The sequence below is a fragment of the Marmota monax genome, unplaced genomic scaffold, assembly GCF_021218885.2.
Source record: "Marmota monax isolate L192 unplaced genomic scaffold, Marmota_monax_Labrador192_F-V1.1 WCK01_AAM20220418_F8-fsc00077, whole genome shotgun sequence".
NCBI classification, from domain to species: domain Eukaryota; kingdom Metazoa; phylum Chordata; class Mammalia; order Rodentia; family Sciuridae; genus Marmota; species Marmota monax.
In genome coordinates, this window is record NW_026694610.1 from 487,435 (window position 1) to 511,228 (window position 23,794).

The window sequence follows — 23,794 nt, forward strand, 5'->3', positions numbered from 1 at the left end:
AGTAGGAGAACCTTCACCGATCCCGAACACCTTTCTGGGGGCCTAGCACCAACCTTTTCTAGTAGGATTTCCCATTCCTTCCCAAATTCTAATGTTTTTCAAGGCCCAGTTCAGATCTCAATGCCTTCTGTAATCCTTTCTCACAGACCAGACAAAGTGCTCATCTAAACTACACAACAAGATGGGTCTGGTTAGTTATCTTGCTGTACTTTTAATTGACCCCAGCAGATTTCAAATTTATTAAAAAAAGGCATAGTGCCTTACATTTGCCAGTGGTCAACATTTCCTACCAATCTAGCTTCCCATATTCTCTTAATTTAGTAATCTCTGATACTCCAAGATATCCTGTGGTTGGGAATCCATGGTTTAAAAATTCAGTGAATGTAATTTGCCTAGAAAGCACCAAGTGTTTGTTTACACCATCAGATTGTGTTCCTTGAGCTGCTAAACAAACAGTATGGCACTAGGAGAAGAGCACTTGAGATCTGATAAGATTTGCTTTATAAATAACCCAGAGTTATCAAATCATGTATTTCTGAAAATTGTTATATGTGGTTTACATTTTATATTCAGAACATGTTAAGCATCTGGAAAATTGGGGAATGATACCCAATAATCAAGATTATTTACTCATTTATTGACAAATGTGTAATATATGTCAACTCCCTCCTGCCTATAAAGTACAATGTCAATACTTTGGTGGATTAAAGATGAATCAGATAGACTAGGATTCTGTTTTTAAAAAGTTTTTAGATTTGCAGGTAAGAAACACAACACAAATTTAGTATAGAACCCTTTAATTATCCCTTTAACTGTTTTAAAGTGGTAGAAACTCCATTAGCAGGAAAAAACCAAAAACCAAAAAACAACCATGCTCTGGGTTGATCCATCACAAACAGGTAATCTAAAAGTGGCCAAAAGCAGCCCTTGACTTTGCCCCAGGATCTCCTTTCCAGTCCATAGGCTGTGAATTTTTTGTGTGTAAAATGAGAATAATAATACTGACATCACACTCAATACCTGTCTGCTTAGTCCACAGAAGTCATTAAAGATTTTGTTAAGCATAACATGCTGTAATATAGCTAATAGCCTTATTAAGCAGGTTATAAAACACAACTTGATGAAATTATAAATGACTACATTCTTTTATAGCTACAGAATTATTCAACAGATTACTCATTCAAATGGAGCAGCTGGCTCCATTTCCACAAAGTTCTTGACACTTCATGAGTTGTCAGGCTGAGGCTTGAAGAAGGAGGAACCCCAAGATTTCTGAGTCAAGGTAATCAAAGGAGATCCAGGTGCTTGGGTGTTCCTCTTCTCTGACGATGGAGGAGGCCCCTCTGCCTAAAAATGCTTGGAAAGAATCTGTGCAGGGAGATGAGGTCGAAAAATATCCCCTGAAAATCTCATGTTTTGCAAGCATGATCCCCAATGCATCAAGGTTCACAGGTGGGGCTTTTAGGCAGTGATGACAGTTGGAACCTCACCAGTGGATTAACCAATATAATGGATTAATAAGTTAAATGGACTACTAGTTGGTAACTTTAGGCAAATAGGAGGCAGGTCACTAGGGATGTGCCCTTGGTGATGACATCTTGCCTCTGGCTGCCATGAGCTGCCATGCCTTTCTACCATGACGTTTCTGCCTAGGTGCCAGCAGACCATGGACCAAGACCTCTGAAACGGTGAGCCAAAATAAACTTTTCCTCCTCCAAGTTGCTCTTATCAGGCATTTTGGCCACAGTGATGAATAGCTGACTAACACAGGTGTCATGCTACTCTTTGTTTGCCACCTCCCCTTTTGCAATGACCCTGGCAGCACTTTCAAAAGGAAAGGCTCCCAGAGGTGAATCCTCCAGCCAAATAAAGGGTACCTAGAATATCGATGCCTGTTCTCAAGTACGTATTTCGTATTGATTTCAAATAGGAAGAGGTTAAGATTAAGATAATATTCTCAAATTAAAGCAAGGTGTCTGGGAGTATTTTCTTAAACATTTAATCAAACTCTTGGGCAAATTTCTTTGAACTTTTACCAAAAGATTGTTATTTATTGTAAATCTATATTCATTTTAAAATTTGGGTACAGCCTCCTGTTAGTTTGTATTTTTTTTTTCAGAGTTACTGGCCCAATAGTTTCTCTGCTTTTTTTTTCTGATAATTTTCATAAACTGTTGTCTTATTCTAGAAGTAAGCAATATTTATCCATCATATATCAACTAATATTTTTTAAAAAGCTAGTTTCCTTCATTCTGTTTAATGATTGTTTAAATTTTTTGTAATATTTTATTTCACCCAGTTTTGTACTGGTATTAATTTTAATGCATCAATATAAAATATTTATCAACATGTAAAATCTTATGGTGATAGAAAATTTTAACTTTTAAAATTTTGTATTAATAATACTCATAATAAATATGCCATTCAGAGAAATAAAATATGTAATGCTTCACTTGAGTACATATTTTGCTGCCTACAATTGTAATATAGTGACCCATAAAAGATTAGCAAGTTTAAAGGATATCATACTAAGATAAAATTCTGTAGTAATGGAGAATATGAGTTTGAGAAGAACAAAAGATGATGGAAATATTCTGATTGTTAAAAAAGAGCTTGTGGGCTGGGGTTGTGGCTCAGTGGTAGAGCGCTTGCCTCACACATGTGAGGCACTGGGTTTGATCCTCAGGACCACATGAAAATAAACAAATAAAGTTATTAGTACTTTTTAAAAATAGCTTATTTATGTGCTTTTTAAATAGATAAAGGTAGTTTTTAATGCATTTAACTGAGTAAGTCAGTGTTCCAGAAGCTATATCCCATTTAATTATTTCAACTTGTAGTAAAAATTATATATGCTGATTTAAAAGTTTGTGAGGGAGATGCATAATTTTTCCATAAGTGTACGAGGTCCCAGAACAAAGCATTTTGTAGCTCTGTGCCATAGGAAGTAGAAGATGAGACTCAGGAAGGGAAGGGGGTGCCAGTCCCCGCTGCAATTTCACCTGCAGTAGGGGCTTTGCAATCTCTTAGCTGTCTCTGGCCGGAAATGTCAGGGTGTATCATCTGGCTTTCCAAGAGAATATGAAGTAGATGGATGCTGACTGAGTAAAAATACTTCATTCTACATAGAACTCACTCAAACTGATGTCATAGTGAGCTAAACGGTATTCTTAACTCTGTATTGTACCCTGAAGTTCATCCTACAAGAGAGCTAACGGTGGAGGGAAAGGGCAATAATACACTTAATCACACCTCCTGGAATGCTACAGTCTTGGAAAAGCTGCCATTTAGACTAAAACATGTAGTGTTATAGAAATTCATGTTAGAATGTGTGGGGTGTGCAGACCATCCTATTGCCCTATTTCATTGTCTAGGACCCTAGGAGACTCTGAACACAGAATTCAGTTTCTCCGTGCCTCAGGTTCCCCGGCACAAATGCTTCCACACCACCATTGGTGGAGATTGCTCTCCCCTCTGCTTGACCTCATTGGCCATCAGCTAGTGCTGCCTGCTCAGTCCACTTCATCCTCTACTGTAGCTCCCCATGGTCTGGCCTCTTGCACGGGACGTTTGCCAGCAAACTCTTTTGGGCAAAAGGTACACTGGGTTCTCATGGCCTAAGGAAAAGCCAGGCCTTCAGATGTCCATTTCCTGGCTGTTCCAGAAGTTATTTTCTGTGTTGTGCCCAGTTTTTACAAGAACAGTTTGTACTTTATTGAGTCTGGGACTGGCCTGGCAAGAGCGAGGCAGGTAGGAGGGTGATCTGAGGCCTTCTGAGGCACCCTGTCGACAACAAAAAATAGGACTCATGGAAATGAAGGGATCCACAAAGATGTTGTGTCCGCCAAAAACTAAAAAATAAATATTAAAAAAAGTATTTCCACAATAATACTAAGATGAATTTTCATAATTATTCTCTCTCCTGAAAATATTCCAGAGGTTCTGTGCCAGACATCTTTGCTTTGATGATTGTTAGTCAGCTTTTTGTTTCTATAACAAAATACCTGAGGTAACTTAAAGAGAAGAAAATCAATTTTGGCTCATGGTTTCAAAGATTTCAGTTCATGGTCAGTTGGCCTTGTTGCTTTTGGGTGGCACAATACATCCTGGAAGGAGCTCTTGATGGAGATAAAGAGAGAGACTGGCATTGCACAATCATCTTTGAGGGCACAATCACCTCCCACTAGGCCCACCTCTTAAAGGTTTTCATCACCTTCCAACAGTGCCAAGCTGAGGACCAAGGCTTTAATACACAAGTATTTGTATGACAATCCAGATCCAAATTACAGCAGATGACAAATAGAAATTGTCTTTGGATGTTCTTGTATTTCAAAGATTCTCAATTTCAATTTCTACTACAATAAATATCAGTATATGAGTTTCCCCTTTATCCTCAGGGGTATTTTCCAAGGCCACTGCTCAATGGATTCCTGAAACTGTGGATAGTACCAAACCCCATATATATTATGTTTTTTCCTATACATACATAGACACGGTAAAATTTAATTTGTAAATTACGCTTATGTTATGACTTGGAGAGGGAAGGGCCCCCAGAAGATTCTGTGTTGAAAGCTTGGTCCTTGATGCAACAGGGTTCCAAGGTGGGGATTTTTGAGAAATGATTGGATCATGAGGTTTCTGACCTCATTAGTGGATTGATCCATTGATGGATTCATAGCTGAAAGGACTGTTGGATGGTGGTGGGAAATACAGAAGGTGGGTCCTAGCTGAAGGGTGTGAATGGGTCCTTGGCGGTGTGCTGTTAGGGACTGAATCTTCTCCCTCTCTCTTGCTCCTACTCATTTTCCTTCATGGCTGTCATGAGGTGAGCAGCTTTCTTCTATTCTACCCTTCTACCATGATGTGATGGCCTCCCTGCAGGCCTAAAAACAGTAGAACTACCGTCTGACCATGGACTGAAACCTTTAAAACCATGAGTTAAAATAAACCTTTCTTCTTGTAAGTTGTTTTTCTTAGGTATTTTGCAACAGTGATAGACAGCTGATTAATATAGTAGAGTAAGAGATAAGCAATAATAATAATAATAAAGAGAACAAATATAATGATATACTATAAAAAAGCTATTTAAGACATATGAATTATTTTTCTAGAATTTTCGAACTGATACTTCTGGACCAACAGGTAACTAAAATCACAAAAAGTCAAAGTGTATATAAGGAACAGGGGCTACTCTAAATATAAACCAGTAGATACCATAAGAGCTCTTTGCGGTTGGTAATAATTTTTAAACGTATAACAGGATGCTGAGAATGTTAAGAACTGCTGCCTCAGATCTTGGGTTTCAAAATAAACTTTCCAGAGAGAGAAAGACAGCTGAGAAATTGCCCAAGATCACACAGAACTTGAGGCACTATCAGATGAAGACTATGCCACACCACATTGCCCAGGTCCCTTTGCTGATTGATACAGCCATGAAACCCTCCTCTGTTACCTCACTGCAAGTTCAGAGGTCAGGGGTTATCCATGACTCCCATCTCTACTCGCTCGAGGGAGGAGGGACCTTTGGGCATGGAAACACAGAAGACAATGCTGCAGGGGCATTGTGTTCCTATTTGTGTTGTGCTTCTTCCGAAGGAATGTCAGGCTTCCCTGGCTTCAGCCAGGAGCAGGTCACTCTGGGACAGGAGCAAGTGACACTGGAGCAGCCAAGCAAGGCAGCTGGGCTTGCAGTAGACTCAGTGTGGGCTGAAAAGCAACCACCTGGGAATAGTCGGGAACAGCTTGCCTCATCTCCTGGATTCCAACTGGGCCCCCAATCTGCTGTGATGGAAATGACCTTCTTTGTGTCCATGGACCACTCCTGTGGGCCTTCCAGACCCTGAAGGAACATAGAAGTGGGGTACATGTAAAAGGAGACTTGGCACTCCCTGGTGCATGTGCCATTCCATTGGTGGCATTAGTAGGGCACCACAGGATGTGCCCCTCACACAGGAGCAGTGACCAGACAGATGTGTGTCCTTCTTTCTACCAGGATGGCCCAACCTCTCCTTCTCGGATGCCAGGAGCTAGAGGGATAATGAGACCTGTCCAAAATCACACAGGAGGTTGAGGAAAGAACCATCTGCTGTGCACCCATCCCACCCAGGGGAGGGGGGACAATAGAAAGAGGTGACACACTGTGTCCCACATAGGCTCTTGGTCTTGTCAGAGAAACAAGAGTCATGGTCACGACAGTACCATAAGGATTTGGAGGGCAAAACTGAGGTCTTCCAAGTGAGCATACAAAGTGGTGGTCTGTGCAGCCACCTCAAGGGCAGATTCTAGGTCAAATCGTTAGACAGAGTTAGTTGTTTTTGTTGTTGTTGTCATTGGTTTAAAACTCAATCTATCATATATGAGCATAGGAAAAGTATGTCCGATTCATTCTACTGTCTTTTCTAGTCCCATCCTCCTTCCCTTACTTTCATTTCCCTTCGTCTAAGCTGATGAACTTCTCTTCTTCCCCTGCCTACTTTTCCTTGTTATGGGCTAGCATCCACACATCAGAGAGAATATTCAGCCTTTGGGGTTTGGGGACTGGCTTATTTTAATTAGCATGATATTCTCCAGTTCCATCCATTTACCAGCAAATGCCATCATTTCATTCTTTTTTTTTTTTCTTCCGTGTTTGAGATTTTATTGGCTGTATTGAGAATCAGTACACAGACATTTCACTTTGTACACAATTCTTAACACACGTACCGGAAATCTAAAAAGCTTTATACTGTGATTCTTTTTCAGTTATTCCAGTGACTTTCCAGCTTTTAATTTGGAGGCATTTTTTCCTTAATAGAATATCAAGTACCAGTATCTTTGAATGTTATTACTTAGGTCCCACTAATTCAAAACTTTGTTACACACAACATACTCAAATTTTTCATCTTTCACAGCACATTAAAAATATTAGGAAAACTAGACTTCCACAACCAAAGATGTTACAGAGTACATACGATTCTGACAGCAATGATCCAGTAGTGGTCTTCTTTAGGAAACAATTCTACTAAAAAACACAGGAATAGAAGTAATTTAAAATATTCAAGACATTAAATGCAATACTGTGACTCCAAACTGCCATTTAATATGCTTTGTATTGTAGGATATAAAACTAACCCCCCACCTATGGAATGTTAAGCTGATACCAAAGACAGTCCAAGCCTCCCATAATTCAATATCCTACTATTTTCTGGTTGTACCCAAAAATAAACAACCAGCAAATGATTTCACTTCTAAAAAAAAATCATTTACACTTAAAAAATGGGATGAGGTGGGATTCCCTCCTTTTTAAAAATGTTTCTAGAGCTACTAAAAAACTTGCATTTACAAAATAGTTGATAAAAATATTCCTCTGGATTGTACAAGAAGGGAGACGGGACCACTGAAAAGACATGGTGTATGATTAATCAGACTTGGCTTCTTTCTCTTCTGCTTCATCAGAAGCTGGACTCTCCTCATTTTTCGTTTCTCCATTTTCTGCAGGTAAATCTTCTTTAGTTTCCTGGTTAGCCACTTCAGCCTGTTTTCCCTTTGCTCCCCTTTTCCCTTTTTGAACTTTTTTTTTTTTTTTTTTTTTTACTGTTCACTTACAATAGCAAAAAATATGGGAACAGGAATGAAACTTAGAGAAGATAGTTGTACAATAATAAAAACTGTATGGGTATTCAATAAGTAAATCCTCAAACTAAACTCAAATTTATAATAATGGGTTAGACAAATCTCCAAATCAGAGAAGGAAAAAAATGGAATTTTGAAAACATTTGTGACAAAAGGAAGCACAGAGCTCATTTACCATGGAGACTCATAAACAGCTTCATATTTATCAATCAGCTCACCTTAGTGGGAGAGTATGATTTTTCTTGAAAGAATATGGGCTTTGGCATCAGGTAGAATTGGTTTGAATTCTGACTCTGACACCAAAAGTTATTAAACCACTTTTATCTCTGTGATTTCAGGAAATAGCTGGTTATTAAACATGTCTCTATATTTAATTGGCAAGAGTTTACTACATTTCAAGTAACCAAGGATATAATTCATCACTATTACTCATGTTATGTCTTTAAAATATAATGGTAAGACAAAAATAAAAAGAGGGAGAACTTCCAAATTCATTCTACGAGGCCAGCATCACCTTTTTGAACTTTTTTGTCTGATGATTTATCCTTGCCCGCCGCCTTCCGAGGCTTGGCGTCCGCCTTGGCAGGAGCAGGCTTAGCCGACAGGCGGGCCGACCTCCGCTTGGGCTCCTCCTTCGCCGCGCCTTCGGCGGAGCTGACCTTCCTCTTGGGCATCCTGGCGGCCCACGGAGCACGTGGGAGTGCTGCGAGCCGCGGCGCGTGGAAGCCATCCGAAGCTCATTTCATTCTTTTTTAAGACGGAGAAATATTCCATTGTGTGCATAAACCACATTTTCTTTATCTATTCATCTGTTGAAGGGCACGTAGGTTGGTTCTATAGTTTAGCTATTTTGAATTGAGCTGCTATAAACATTGATGTGGTTTTCAATGCTCATACATGAATACGTGACCAGCGTAACTCCACATCATATACAACCACAATAATAGGATCCAAAATGGAATAGGTTATACTCCATGTATGTATAATATGTTAAATACACCTACTGTCATATATATCTAAAAACAATAAATAAATAAATGATTTTTTTTTAAAAAAAAAAACCTCAATTTATCAAAGTCACACATTAAAAACTCCATATTGCTAGCCCAGGAAAAGAACAAAATTCAAAATTCAAAGCATGGATTCTAGAGAATGCAGATCACTTTACATCACTGTAAAGCTGGAAGATGGAAATGGAAATCAAAGACCATCTACGTTTCTTGAAACCCTTTCTAATACCCAGCCAGGATGCCAGCATGTTTGTTAGGAATTTAACAAATATTCGAGCAATTAAACAAGAAATTAAGATGACAATGAAGTATCACATGCACAATGGGAGTAGAGTTGATTTAGTAGGGATGCAGTGAAGTCCAGTCTTTGAGGAATTTTAGCAGCAAAGTCTATAAATGGATGGAAAGGTAGGTGAGGTCTAAGGAGGAATGCTGTAGGTTGCTAGGAATGAGCAAGTCCAGAGAAAGATGGTAACAAATTTATTGAGTGCTTACTGTGCACCTAGCTCTAATTTAGGTATTTTCTTATATGTTAATAATTTCATTAAATCCTCCCAATAGTCCCGTAAAATAGATACCTGTATTACTGCCATGTTTCAGAATGGGGAAACAGAGGTACAGGGATTAGTCACTTGACTGTTATTCTGTTTGTATGATAATCTGCTTTAAAATATTTCAGCACAAACCTCCATGAGTACATAATTTAACTTTAGCCCTCAGGGTAGGTAATGAGCATCTGAAGTTTACTAATCAGGAATCCATACCCCAGAGCTGTTGTGTCTCCCAGTCTCTTTCTCCACAATCTTGCCTGACCAGTTCCCTATCCCCTCCAGTGGCTCTCATATGCAAATGCTTGTCAAGCACCTGAGGACAAAGCAGGGTGAAACCAAGCTTAATAAAAAACAGATTGTAAGTGACAGTTAGAGGTTTGTACTTTTAGCAGAATTGATTGAAGACAACTCTCTTGGTAACACACCATTGTTAGTGAGATTGCTGGGGAGTGTTCTACCTCTGATTGCCAGAGGTTACTAATATCTACCAACCGCTGAGGACAGTGGGGCCCTGCTGGTAGAGGCTCAAGTTCAGTGGCTAAGGAGAGAAAGGCCCTTGTGTTGGAGGTTAAGTATGGCCTGAGGATTAAGATGGGACTTTGTCCTGACTTCTGGTACAAGTCAAGGACGAGTGGGAGTCCTGGAAAACTGCTTGTCCTTCTCCAGCCAGTGAGAAGAGGAATGAAGCAGAGCCCAGGGGACCCAGTAGCCAGAGACACCTGCTCAGCAGGACACAGCCAGTCTCCAAGGGGAAGTTGATGGGGCCCCTTCCTGCCCCAAGTGCATTGGAAAGTTAAGGATGGTTGTGGTGAATTTGAAGATCTCCTGAGGTCGAAGAGTAGGACAGTCAGTTCTGGAGGAGACAAAATGACTCTGCCTTTTGTTTCTCTGCAAGAACTGATGAATTATTCAGGGCAATGCTGAGTGAATGTGCTCTGCCAGAGGAAGCCAGCTCAGAGAAGGGGCATCCTGGTGGGTTGCCATGGGACTGAGTTCTCAGAGGACGGGCCCTCTCTCTGTCTTGTGCACGCCTTAGCGTCTCTGGCATTGGTCTTACATGGCTCTCAGGGAATTGTGCTCCTTTTTAGTCAAGGGGATGAATGCCCAATACAGAAAGGCCCTGAGGGCCTTCAGAGCTGAGGCAAAAACAAGAATAAATGAAGATGCCAACTGAACCTCTCTTGAGCATTTGCATTATACTCCAAAGAAAAATGGGGGTGGTGTATTGCCAGGAGGAAGGAGAGAGGTCGAGAAAGTGGGCTGGTTGACTGGAACATCCCACGAACCTGGCTACACTTCTCTGCTGAGAGCCCTCAGCGTGGCCACAGAGCTTCCTGCCTGACTTGGAGACTGTCTCTTTCCCAAGGGCAATACCCCTGCCCCAGAGACTCACTTTTGGTTTATACTTGTTGGTTCTCAGGATACAATGTCAAGAGCCCTCAAACACAGCAGGTACCCACCCCTGGCAATAACTAATACAGCAGCAAATCGGATGCCCCAGTTAGAGAGATAATAGTCAAATTATTTGAACTTTGCCTCCAAATTCAGGTGTCCAGTGTACTATTATTGTACCCCACCACACTAAGAAAATATCTTTAAGACCCTGTAAAGAAATAAACCCCATGTTGCTATTGTGCAAAGGGCCTGGCACCAAAGGCCATTATCACAGAAGACTCCCCAACAGAAAGCCGAACCTGCTCCCCAGGTCTCTCTGCTTTCCCACCTTGTGGAAGTCTGTCCTAGCCAGTCACACACCAAGTTAATGAAAAGAGTGTCCATGTCAGTGAAAGTGAAACATAGCTTTCAGTGTTAAATCGTTTTACATAAAAGTGTCTGGTAGCAACTTAGTTATAAACTAATCTGAGAAATATGAGTAGCCAAATCCAGGTGTTACATGGGACAAGGGAACAGCTATTTATCTCAATAAATCCCTCACTAATCTTTAGCAACATCCCCAAACACAGAAGAAGACAATAGTTGTGTGGGTGCAGATTCTACTGAATTAGCCAACCTTACATCTACCCTGTGACTTAGACTCAGTCACTCCTTGGAGTCAGTGTGTTTTGATAACCTTTTGGTTACCCAGGGAATATTAAGCTTCTAATTTCATTAAAGATGTTTCTACTTTTTTTTTGGTAAACAGGTGCTAACTTTTCTTTTCCCCAAACCATGCACCCTAAGGTACAAGGAATGATAACAGGAAAAACCCTTGAGTATGTGTGTGTGGTGGGAGGAGGTATGTGTTGGTGCTGTGGACTGAATGTCTGTATTCCCTTCAAATCTCCATGTTGGAAATCCTAATCCCCAGTGTGATGCTATTAGGAAGTAGGCTTTGGGAAATCATAAGGCCATGAGGGCGGATCTTTCCCATGAGGGAAAGAGATTGGTGGTATTATAAGAGACCCCTGAGAGCTCTCTTACCTTCTTTCCATCATGTGACTACACAGTGAGGAAATGGCAGACTGCAACCTAAAGGACCCTCACCAGAACCCAACCAAGCTATCTCCCTAATCCCACACCTCCAGAACTGTGAGCAATAAACTTCTTTTGTTTATAAGCCATTTAGTTTATGGCATTTTGTTTTAGCAGTCTGAACAGACTAATAGAGCTGGAGAATGGGCCCTGGAAAAACTTACTACCTGTTAACAGAACATTGAAGTGAATAAATGAATCCACTCATTTATGCTTCAAGGAAAGATTGAGCAGCCACACTATTGTTAGGACTTAGAAAAGCAACAAATTGGGACGACAGCAATAATAATAGAGTACTTTCTAAAGTCTATTTACTTTAGAAAAATTAAAATTTCAAGCTTTTTACATTTAGGAAAATGGTTAATCTGAGGGATAAGAGCAACATACACTAAACAGTAAAACTCCAGGTAATTTCATAAATAGTATACTCAAGAAAAGAGCTGGGGGATTGCAAAGTGGTGTGCAATATATTTTGCAGCAGGGGAGGGAGACAGGGAAATCTTCCTGGGGAAGCCTATTCTTAGTGGCAGCCCCCAGGGTGTACACAGCCCCTGCTGAGAGAACAGGAACATGGCCATGGCTCCCACTCCTCAGCAGACCACTGGAAGCCATGGTACACACTCAGGTGGGAGCTATGAACCTCCGTCTTACCCTTTTTCTATCTGGAGAGGTTGGGGAGCTGACAGTGACCCTTGCAGGCCTCCTTGCAGCTAGAGCTTCAGGTGAGAATCAGGTTTGACCATGGGTCTGCCCTTGTCTGAGATTTGGAAGGCAGACATGAGGCGAGGCTGTCCTCTCTGGCTGCCATGTTGGGTGAACAAGTTCCAGCAGGTGTGAGCATTGCAAGAACTGGCCTCCGGCTTCCAGCCCCTTGGGGTAAGGCAGTGGAGGCAGCAGCTGTGGTAATTGCAATAGCAGCACCAGCCTGTTCTCTGGATGCCACAGATAGATAATTTGGCCTCGAAACCTAAACTCCGTGGAAGCCTCCTGACTTCTGCCGTGTTGGCCCTGCCAGCTTGAAATACCTGGAGTGGTTTCTGTTTCCTGCATTGAACTTTGGGAAACAGTGATGGCTTGGCTGACCAATTAACAACCCCTATGGGTAAATAGTCACATGGAGAAAACCGTGGCTCACGGGGCCGGCCACATTCCCTGCATCCATTTATCTCCTGCAAATTGGCCTCGGTTCCCTCACCTGACAGGGAAGTCCTTGGTATCAGGACCTGTCTTTGCAGAGTCTCTTCAGTGCCTCTCTGTGAATGGCTGCCTCCCTTCCCTTCCTGAACTCAGTTTCCTTCTGTGCCTGCTCTTTCCATGCTGTGGGTATTTCTTCTCTTTCTTTCTGACTTCTTTTGTTTTTTCTACCCTTATCAAATGTCCTAAGTCCATATTTCATTTCACTTCTACTTTAGCTTTCTCTCCCTTAGGAAAATGTAGTCATTCTTTCTTTTTGTCACGTTCTGATCATTAGCTAGGTGATGTGACCAATGTGAGAGATGGGCAGCAGGGGTCATGCTCAAGGCATCTGCAGTTTGGTGGAAGAGAGGTCGGTCAGGTGTAAAAAATGCAGATTCCAAGACAATGAGCATCACAGGAAAGGTGTCTCAACAGAGGGCTTTGAAAACTCAAGGAAGAAAACCAAGAGACTTCATGAAGCAGGTGCCTGAGAGCTGAACCTGAGAGCACCTCCAGGAGACATCATGTCCATCTTCCTACTTCCTTCCAACTCCTGCCTTTTTACCTCATCAGAAAAGTGATCTTGTAGTTCTAAAGAGCCTTTCTTGGTCCCATTTTGCAGTAGGCAATTCCAACACTTTCACTGATGACATAGTCAATCACAATGTCACCCCAGAACATAATCACTGCTTATTATGCTGTTTATGTAGAAAACCCAACTAATTTATGAAGAAATGGAATGGGATGGATTCACACAGCATGATTTGAGACCATCAACTGGCTTAATAGGAATTTTGGAAAGTGCACTGTTGGCAGTGCATTTTGAAAAGTATGCACATTTAAATGACCTGAGGTAATGTGGCGTGGTAAATAATTTATGCAGTGCCTGTTTGTATGTGCTTAATTTGTTGTTAGGACTGAGTTATGATTAGTCACCAAATTATAAAAGTATGCCTTTTCTTTCAACATATTCAGCTCTGACCCAGGGCACATGGATTTGACAGAGATGCATGGGCTACATTTCTGTCCCCATTCACTCATTTAGCAGGGGCTTATGTGCAGTGTACAACTTGTATACTGTAGACCCTGCTAAGTTTGCTAGAAAAATTGGTTTCATATGTTACTTTACAAAATATTCAAAGCTACAATACAGTCAACTTCTATATAGAAAGAAATGATACATTTATTCTAGTGACTTGGATTCTAAATACAGCAAAATAAACAGTGAGCATAAAAAGTCAAAGAGAAAAATCACACACCCCAGAGACTGAAGAGGAAGAAAAGGGTTTGGATGAAGCGCTGAAAGACAAAGAGGAGACAGACAAGAGGGACGGAACAGAAGGAAAGAAAGGGAGGGAGGGGTGGAGGAAGGAAGGAAAGAAAGAGCAAAGGAAGATTAGTGGGTAAAAACAGAATTTATTTCAAAAAAACCTTCATTAACAGATTTCCAGCCTTCTTTTGAGACTTTGTTGGAGAAGTTGGAGACAGATATGGGTCCTCATCCCTGTGTCAATCAATTCACAATATAAAAACAGAGAAGCTGGGCATGGAGGCACAAGCCTATGATCCCAGGAGACCAGGAGGCTGAGGCAGGAGAATTGCAGGTTCAAGACCAGCCTCAGCAACTTAACAAGAACTATAGCTCAGTGATAGAGCATCCCTGGGTTCAATCCTTGGTACCAATAAATAAATAAATATAAAAGCAGAGAAATCACACATGTGCACGCATACACACACACACGCACGCACAATGAGACAGACACATGTATAAATTTCAAACCTAACCAAGCATGTGAAGCCCACATTAACTACACTGAATTGCTATGCCAATCAAAGTTCTTACTTCTCAGCTCAGCACACCCCTCCCAGAAGTGAAAGGAAGAGAAGAGCTTCAGTGTGTTGACCTTAGTCCAGCTCACAAGAGGACACTGTTCTAGGAAATTCACTGTTTTGCTTATAGCATACCTCCTTGTGCTGGGGCCCTGGGCCCTGGTAAACCACAAAAAAGAGATAAACAAGACACTGATGTGGAGTTTTTGTGTTCTAGCAGAGAATCTTGCCAGGCAAGGTAATATGGAAATGAGGAGATGGGTGAGGGCCAGGACTGTAGACTTTGGAAATGTCTTGCTGCCTGGGAACTGTCTGTAAGTTGGTGATAATGACAACCGCTGGCTGTAGGCCTTCCCAGATGCATTTCCCAAGCCTTTTCAGACTTAATGAGTCCAGAGAGCATCCCATGGGGCAGGGCCATCACGTTATTACCAGATTACAGTAAGGAAATGGGGGAATCTAAGGCTTTAAATGAATCATGGGGACACTAGGAGAGAGTATCTCCGCCTGAGTTCTCACAAACACTTTTGCTTCCAACCTCTATCCCAGGAGAGGGAGGGGAGAGCAAGGCTGTGAGTGTGAGTGAGATTTCAGGGAAGAGGGAGGTGGTTCTCCAAGTGTACATTTAGTCCCACGTCCTCGTGTTTGTGTGCACACCCACAAATGCTGCCTGAGCCTGTTAAAGCTACCCCGTTGCAGCAAACATTTGCCATCTAACTGCCCTGCACTTTCCCAGTATTCTTCTTAGGCTTGAAGATTTTCAAATTTATGAATTTCACTTTCCCAGGAAGGAGACTGAACTCACTTTCCCAGATCCCTTTGCAGCTGGACACAGGAATGGGCCAGGCTCCTCAGATGCACCCAAGCCTTGTGGAATGAGTGCTAAGCAGAAGAATTCTGATGAGGGTTACAGAGATGGGTATTTGCAGAGGCAGACGTTGTAGTGGTCCCAGTGGCAGCCTCTTTGCCAGGCTAAGACTGCAGGGTCTCTCCTGGAGCAGTAATTAGGGGGTTGGGCCTAGCTAAGCAGCCTCCAAGCCTGATTCTGTAGCACTCCCAGATATTCTGTGCAATAACCAATACAATCCAGTGAATACAACTGAGGTTGCTGTAGTGAATTTTATTATTTGCAACAGAGAACCTAGTAATTAAAAGTGAATATTTTATTGTAACATTTTAGGCAGGACTTAGATATTCAAGTCTTGCCCCTGCTCAAAATAAATACATAAATAAAAAGTATAAATGTGCTTATACCTATTTTAAAATCAAAGAAAAAGAATCTCTGAGTAGTAATGTATCAAATTATTAAGTACACCCAGATTAAAACTAGAACTAGGTTTTTGGATACCTGGTTCATATTTTTGCCACCCACAAAGTCATGCCTCCAAGAGAAGGGAATCATATTCTTGTTTGAATTTGATTAAAAATTATCAAACACATCAAAAAAATTACACACTAAATGGCTATACCTTAGAACACTTCGGTTCTAAGTGGGAAACTGAGGCATGTTTGCTCTAATAAAGAAGTTAAAGGATAGTGAATAATGAATCTATGAAGATAAATAAGAATTAAAGTTATATTTTAAATTTGAAAATATTCACAGTGAGCAAAATAGCGAACAAAAATCAGATCTATTACTCTTTTTTATTACTTGCCTCAGACTCTGATATCTATTGATCTACTCTATCTTTAGGGAACTTAAGCATATTATTTTAAAATAAATTACTAGCACAGATTAAGCTACCTAATTGCCTACTCAGATATTCAAAGTTTGAATCTTTTTCTTCCTGGTATGTGAATATTCTCCTGCAAAGTACATAGCAACATGTCTCTGGAGAATTCCTGAGCCCACAAATTTGGATTAGATCAGAATCTTCATGTCCAAACCTGTCTGGATTTTGTAGAAATATTAACTCTGGCTGAATCTCTAAAATAACAGAGGAAAGGAGGCCAAAGCAAACAGAGGAGATAGAAGATCGAATTTTAACAAATATCTGGGCAGACGGCTATCCAGCATCTCTAAATAAGTACCTTGGTAAGTCACAAAGAGGATAATGGTAATTAACATTCATTTGATACTAACTGCCAGGGGCCATGCTAACCCTGGAAACAGTTGGTACTTCCTGTCACAATCCCTGTGAGGTAGGCACTCCCAGGAGGAAAGTGAGGGTGAACTTCTCATTCACAATGGCGGAGCCACACAGCTCAAACCCAGGTCTAACCAAGTCCAGTGCTGAAGTCTTCCTGCGGTACCACTTTCAAGAAAGTGAACCTGCTCACCTTCAAGAATCAAGAAATCTGAGGACCAAGAAGTGTCATCCCTGAACTTCCCCAGCAAAGGATGTCATTAGAACAATGGCTTGAGGAAGAACCACTGCTGCTCTCTTAGGAGTGAAAAGTGGAAAGAGAAAAGGCCATGAACTTCAAACCAGAACCAGAGCCACTTAACTCTCCCTACCGTGCTGGGAAGTTGGTTTAGTCCCCCAAAATAGCCTCACACAAGTTGTTGTTCATTATGCAATTCCAGAAGCTCCCATATGAGAAGAACTTTTTCAGAAGGCATCCCAGTACAAATGGGGAAACTGAGGCATGGATAAGCAAAGTAAATTTAATAGTAAAACTGGGACAAGAACTTACTTTACCAAAACCCCAGGTAAGACTCAGTTCATTGCATCTTATTGTCGTGCACATTAAGTCCTCCATTCTACATATGCACAAATCTACACTTCATCAGCGAAGCTAAGAGACTCTCCTTAAGAAGTTTATTTTGTAGACCTGAGATCAAGAATGGGCATTTTACTAGCCAAATCTAGTTTGCAGATGTGTTGTTGTTTTTTTCTCCTCAGTTTGCCTTGTTTGAAAAATCTGAACTAGCTGATATAATTGAAAAGTCAGGTATTTTTTACATGCAAATCCAGATTTCTGGCTTCTCTTGTAAAATTCCAGAACTGGGACAAATTGGAACCATTTTCACACATGGCAACTATTGGCCTGACTAAGTGGTGTGCTGGAGCCAGCTCATACTGGCTCCTGAGAACGGACTATAAAATGTTCAGAAATATGGTCAACAGTTAAAGTTAGTATCTTAAAATCAGCCATGGTGGAAGTATTTACACTGCAGGTATGGGCAAACACCACAGTCAGGGCTTTTGTTTCTTCTTGCCTTCCCTCGTTGCCCTCTTCTTCATTTTGTTGCTCTTTCCTTCCCTGCTTAATATCCTCTCTTCTTTCCTCCCTTTTTTCTTTCTCTCTTCCTCAGCTTCTTTCCTTCCTTCCTTCCTTCCTTCCTTCCTTCCTTCCTTCCTTCCTTTCCTCCTCCTCCTCCTCCTCCTTCTTCTTCTTCTTGTATTAATTTACTAGCACTCTACCAGCTGGAACTGAGAAGAACTTTCCTGTTTAGAAAAACACATTCCACCAAGGCCATCTCCACTTGTTATGTTACCTGCCTGGCTAGGGAAGGAGCTGGAGTTGCCATCTTCTCTAATGGATGAAGGATTTAAATGGTGGTCTCCAGCAAGTAAGTCTGAACATGATTGTTGAGCAACACAAAAGTGTCCGTCATTGTACTTTATTTTAATCTCACTCAAAACATGTTTCATTCAAGAAAAACACAATTGTTCCAAATTGGAATGCTCAACTCAAGGAATTATTACAAGGTCAGCATGATTTAGCAATATCTGATTCAAAAAATAGAATATTAGCAAAACACTCAGAAGCCCCCACATAGCACTACCCGCTCCTCTTCCCAGAGGTCACCACTCTCACGACTTCTAACACTGTAATTTAGTTTTGCCTGCTTTTGAGCTTTATGTAAATGGAATGTAGAATATAAATTCTTCAACATCTAACTTCTTTGATTTAATATTACATTTATAAGATTCATTCATATTTTGAACTATTGATTTCAACATTTCTTTCTATGAATATTCCACAATTTATTTATTCATTCTCCTCCTGGGTTATTTCCAAATCTGAGCCATCTTAGCTTGGGTTTCTCCAAAAGATCAGCCCAAGACAAGAGTTTGTCTGCTGACAGTATATTTGGGAATGTGTTTACAGGGAGTAGGAGTGCAGAGCAGAGAGAGTGAAAAGGAAAGAGAAGAAAATCAAGCAATGGATATGTTGCAACCACCACACTGTCAACTGGTTCCTGTCAGAACCTTCAGAGGGGCTTTAGGAAATGGATTTTAGAACTGTTTGCTGGAGAGAACAGGAGGTAGAAACATTTATACATTGTCCATTGGCTTCTGTCCCCCACTGGTCAAGGACAATACCACCAGAATAAATTCTCCTGTTCTTCCGGGTCGTATGTGAGTTTTCCTGGGGAATTCCAAGCCAGAGAAGCTGCACTGCAGAAAATCAGATGCATATAGTACAGGGCCCTGGCAAAGCATTGCTGGCTGCACTTGCAAGAAGAAGCTAAAGCTTACATGAAAACAGTTGCCAAGAAGATTTTGAAGTTGTACAAAAGAGATACCTGTGTACTGGCTTTTTTTTGAATAATGCCAGCTATGAGCATTCTTGTAACTATCTCTTGGTGCACAAGTATACGCATTTCTGCCGGATGTAGTTATAGGAGCAGAACTATTGACACATAAGGTAGTCACATGTTCAACCTGAAGAGACATGGCCAGTTTGCTAAAGTGCTCATAATTTGTTTACATCTCCACCAGCTTTATAGAAGAGTTGTAGTTGGCTTCAACATTTAATATTCTTATAGACCTTTTTAAAAATGTCGCTTTGGCCAGGCATGGTGGTGTACTCCTGTAATCCAGTCACTTGGGAGGCTCAAGCAGGAGGATCACAACTTTGAGGCCAGCCTGGGCGCTTAGCAAGACCCTAAGCAACTCAGTGAGACCCTGTCTCAAATAAAATATGAGAAAGGGCAGAGAATATAGATCAATGGTAAAGCACCCCTGGATTTGATCCCCAGTCCCCAAAATTAAAATAAAATAAATTTTAAAATCACCAAATATGTATCAACCAAATTAAAACAAAAGCTTTCATGAAAAATTAATAGCAACAAGAAGAATCACTTTCTAATAGCAAAAGATTGTTGCCAGATTGTGTCTGTTTAGCTGTTGGATTCACTTAGCACATCTTACATCTGGACATCTGAGTGCTGTGTCCTGGCCACAGATGTGCTTATGTATTCTGGGCAGTAGGGGTGAGATCAGCCACTTCACACTTGACCTGGTGGCCATACAAAGTAAACAAAGGGAAAGGAGCAACACACACAAGAGAAGTCACATAATTGATTACATTTCATGTATCAGGAATCCATTCCAAGTCTTTGGCTAATTTAAGACTCCCTGTTGTGATACAGAATCCCTCCCTCTATGGGATGCTTTAATTCCTGCCAGTAATATCCAGGGGCCTGCTTTCTTCAGCTCAGAGTGTATCATTAGGTCTTTGATTGAGAAACAGGAAGCAAAGAGAGACCACTTTTCAAAGTCTGGCCCCAAACTCCCTCCCTCCTTAGTTCCAACCCAAGATGGACTCCACCAGACTCCTCTGTAAGGCCGTGAAACGGCTCAGTGCTCATTCTTAGGTCCTTGGCATCCACTGGCCATGATAAAATTTTCTTCCTAGTGGTTATCTTGGCCTGGACTTCAGAGGAAACTTCCTAGGATACATACCCAGAAAAACCAACCTCGAGTATTTCAGGCCTCTAAACAACCCTTCCCAGTATAGGGCAGTCAGGATGGATGAACTGAGCATAGAAGCAGTTTATATTCAAGAAGCCTGGGCAGCTCCCCATGTTCCTCTTTGCTGTGACCTGCAGTGACCATGCCACCCCTTGGCTAGGAATAGCAGAGGTTCTCCAATCCTGCCTCTTCTACATTTTGTTCTGTTCCAGCCCACTTGGCACAGGGAGAGTTGGCTCCTGGGTTCACTTGTTGGCACATCTGGCTATGCTAGACCACTGGTGCTGTGCCCACAGAGTGGCATCCTGGGGAAAGTTCTCCTCCTTGGAAAGGGGCTCACCCTCCACTGTGGACTCAGGGAAGCCACACTTACCCCAATATTTTGCACAGTATTTTGCAATATTTTGCACTGGAAGATGCCCTCAGATATCTCAGATATCTCAAAACCCTTTCATCTCCTGGAGAAGGCCCTGGTCCAACTCCCCGCCCCCTCCACACTTCTCTCCCTTAGGGCAAAGCTGGCTTGCTTGTAAGTACCATGAGTACTTCCACATTTCCTAGACTCTAAACCTGCCAACTCACTGTCCTTGGGGGAAGCAGGCAATGATGAGGGTGGGGAGAGGCAGACTTCAGAGCTTTATCTTCAAACTCCTCAAATGTAATGACAGCCAATATTTCCTGCTGAGCTCTCTATGAAAACTTACGAAATACTTTCCTTATTTCCCATTTAACTCTCATAACCTTTTGAAAGAGCTCCTGATCTTAATTCAGTTTATAACTGGGGAAACTGTACCCATGAATTCACGGTGAGGACATGGTCAAACTGGAACACAAATCATGACAGTGGACTTCCAGAGGCCACAGATGTAGTGGCTACATTGTATCAGGGTTTCTTGCCTAGTCACCCCAATGTGGACTTTCAATCCCCAGCTATCTGCTTTAGTATGCCTTCCTTTTGGTCCCAGCACCCAGACTGTCCTAAAAATGACTCTGAGGAATTTGGTTTGGCCCAATCCCTTGTCTTCTTCCTAGAAACTCTGAGATGGGAGCCCTTGGGGAGTTTTGTGCTGTGACATAGTATGGATCTCAGTCCACATGGGTTGATCTAGACTTTCTAGCTTCCAGCTCCATCACCCAGAAGATGTGAAAGTTGAGTAAGTCTTTTTCTTTTAATTTGTTCTAATTAGTTATACATGATTGTAGAATGCATTTTGACATATCATACATAAATGGAGTATAATTTCTCATTTGTTTGGTTGTACAAGATATAGAATTACACAGGTCACGGAATCTTATATGCACATAGGGTAATAATGTTCAACTCATTCTACTATTATTCCTACCCCCATACCCTTCCCCTCCCTTCACTACCCTCTGTTTAGTCCAAATTACCACTCTTCTTCCCACCTGCTTATTGTGAATTAGTATCCACATATCAGAGAAAACATTTGGCCTTTGGTTCTTTGGGATTGGCTTATTTCACTTAGCATAATATTCTCCAGTTCCATCCATTTACCAGCAAATGCCATCATTTCATTCTTTATGAGTAATATTCCATTGTGTGTGTATGTATGTATGTATTTATGTATATGTGTGTGTGTGTGTGTACATATATTTCTTTATTCATTCACCCGTTGAAGGATACCTAGATTGGTTCCATAGTTTAGCTATTGTGAATTGAGCTGCTATAAACATTGACATGGCTGCTTTACTGTAGTATGCTGTCCTTTGGGTATAAAACTAGGAGTGGGATGACTGGGTCAAATGGTGGTTCCATTCCAACTTTTCTGAAGAATCTCCATACTGCTTTTCCATAGTGGTCGCACCAATTTGCAGTCCTACCAGCAATGTATGAGTGTACATTTCCCCCCCACATCCTCACAAACATTTATTGTTACTTGTATTCTTTTGTTTAATAATAAATATGTTGCTAATTTTTATATAAAATTCTTCAGTGTATTCAGACACTTATATAGGATAGTGCACTATAAACAATAGCACTATAAACAATAGCAAATGATACACTTAATTTTAGTCTTTGACAATCTGAAGATAAAATATATTTCATTGTTTATCCAATATTAAAATTAAACATTTTATTTTTATTAGATATTTTTGTTTGTGAGTTATCTATACATTGTATTTTGCCTACATTTCACTTACAGCTTTCTTATTTAAATATCTTAAACACTCTTTTTTCCGTGTATTACTATCATGCATACTTCAAATGTGTTCCACAAATTTAGGCTTTTCATTTTGTATATATTAACTATATTAACACTTGTTTTGAAAAATATTCCAAAAGTCATAACCATGCATAGGTACCGATTATATAATGCCAGAAAAAAAAGATTATAGAAACAAATACATCAAAAATGTCTTCCTCTGTCTCTCACATACATCTCTATCTATGTATATATAAAATCTATTTCTAGTTACATTTTTATCTGTCTATATTTCTTTTTAAATTAATTAATTAATTAATTTTAAAAGAAATTCATTCATTCATTCATTCATTCTAATTAATTCATTCTAATTCTTGATGATTGCCATTCTGACTGCATTGAGATGGGATCTTAGAGTACTTTTGATTTTCATTTCTCTAATTGCTAGAGATTTTAAAAGTTTTAAAACTTTTCAAGACTTGGTTTTCACATCTGAACCACAGTGTAATAATAATGACAGATAGAGGGTTTTCACAGGGTTATATTCACTGATTAACATAAAACACAGTATAATAAGGGTTAGCACATATTAGCTTTTGCTAGTTATCAAAGCCCCATCCAGTTTTTAAGTTCTCAGTGTTACACACAGTGCAACGTAGATTCCCTTTCAGTTTTCTCCAAGTCCTCCTTCCCTTATCTCCATTTGATGAACTGTCCGAGGTCTCCATTATCTCAGAGTGAGCATAGGAGGTGGTATGTGGTGCAGAGCAGGTAGAGTTGGGGACATGAATGTGTCACTCTTTCCTTCCAGTCTTGGTTTTCACAAAACCCTCCTCATACTGGCTTATCCTTTCCCTCTTATCTGGCTGTGTTTGTTCTCCCTTTTCAGATGTTTGGAAGGGAGCTGAGAGACCTAGATGCCACATGGAGCATGGATTAGGCAACCTCTCCAAGGCCCAAAGAGCTCATCTGTCCAGAACTCAAACCAAATCCCTGCACAGGGTCTCTGCAATCAATCCTTTTCCGCTTTATTCCAGAGTGTGGTTTGGGCCAGCTGGACACTCTGATAAGGACTTTATCTCACAGATGGAGAGTATTAATGTCTACAGAATGCACAGAGTATGTTATCAAAAGCACATCAGTAAGACATCCATGAAGAGTTGGCTCCTTATCCCGTAAGTGCTGTTCTGTTCCTGTCAAGTTCATATTTTCTTGTCCCTTGGAAGCACATACGATTGAGGTCAAATCTCATACTAATATTAATACAGAGGCTCTCAAATGGGAAACACTTTAGGATTACTTATCTGAGATTTCTCAAGATGATTTTCTGC

General features: G+C 40.7%; 1 protein-coding gene across 1 annotated transcript; it reads right to left on the reverse strand.

Moving 5' to 3' along the window:
- Positions 1–7,056: 7,056 nt before the first annotated feature.
- Positions 7,057–8,332, reverse strand: LOC124077781 (non-histone chromosomal protein HMG-14-like). Its single transcript, XM_046422295.2, has 2 exons — positions 8,126–8,332; positions 7,057–7,539 (listed from the first exon to the last, which is right to left on the reverse strand). The coding sequence occupies exons 1-2, from the start codon at positions 8,283–8,285 to the stop codon at positions 7,397–7,399; spliced, it is 303 nt and encodes a 100-aa protein (XP_046278251.1). The 5' UTR covers positions 8,286–8,332; the 3' UTR covers positions 7,057–7,396.
- Positions 8,333–23,794: the final 15,462 nt, after the last annotated feature.

What these genes read in the sequence shown, in the direction of transcription:
- LOC124077781 (XM_046422295.2), bottom strand. Translation starts at nt 8,285, where the DNA reads ATGCCCAAGAGGAAGGTCAGCTCCGCCGAAGGCGCGGCGAAGGAGGAG. An exon ending in AGACAAAAAAGTTCAAAAAG is followed by an intron (nt 7,540 to 8,125) that starts GTGATGCTGGCC and finishes AAGTTCAAAAAG; the next exon opens with GGAAAAGGGGAGCAAAGGGA.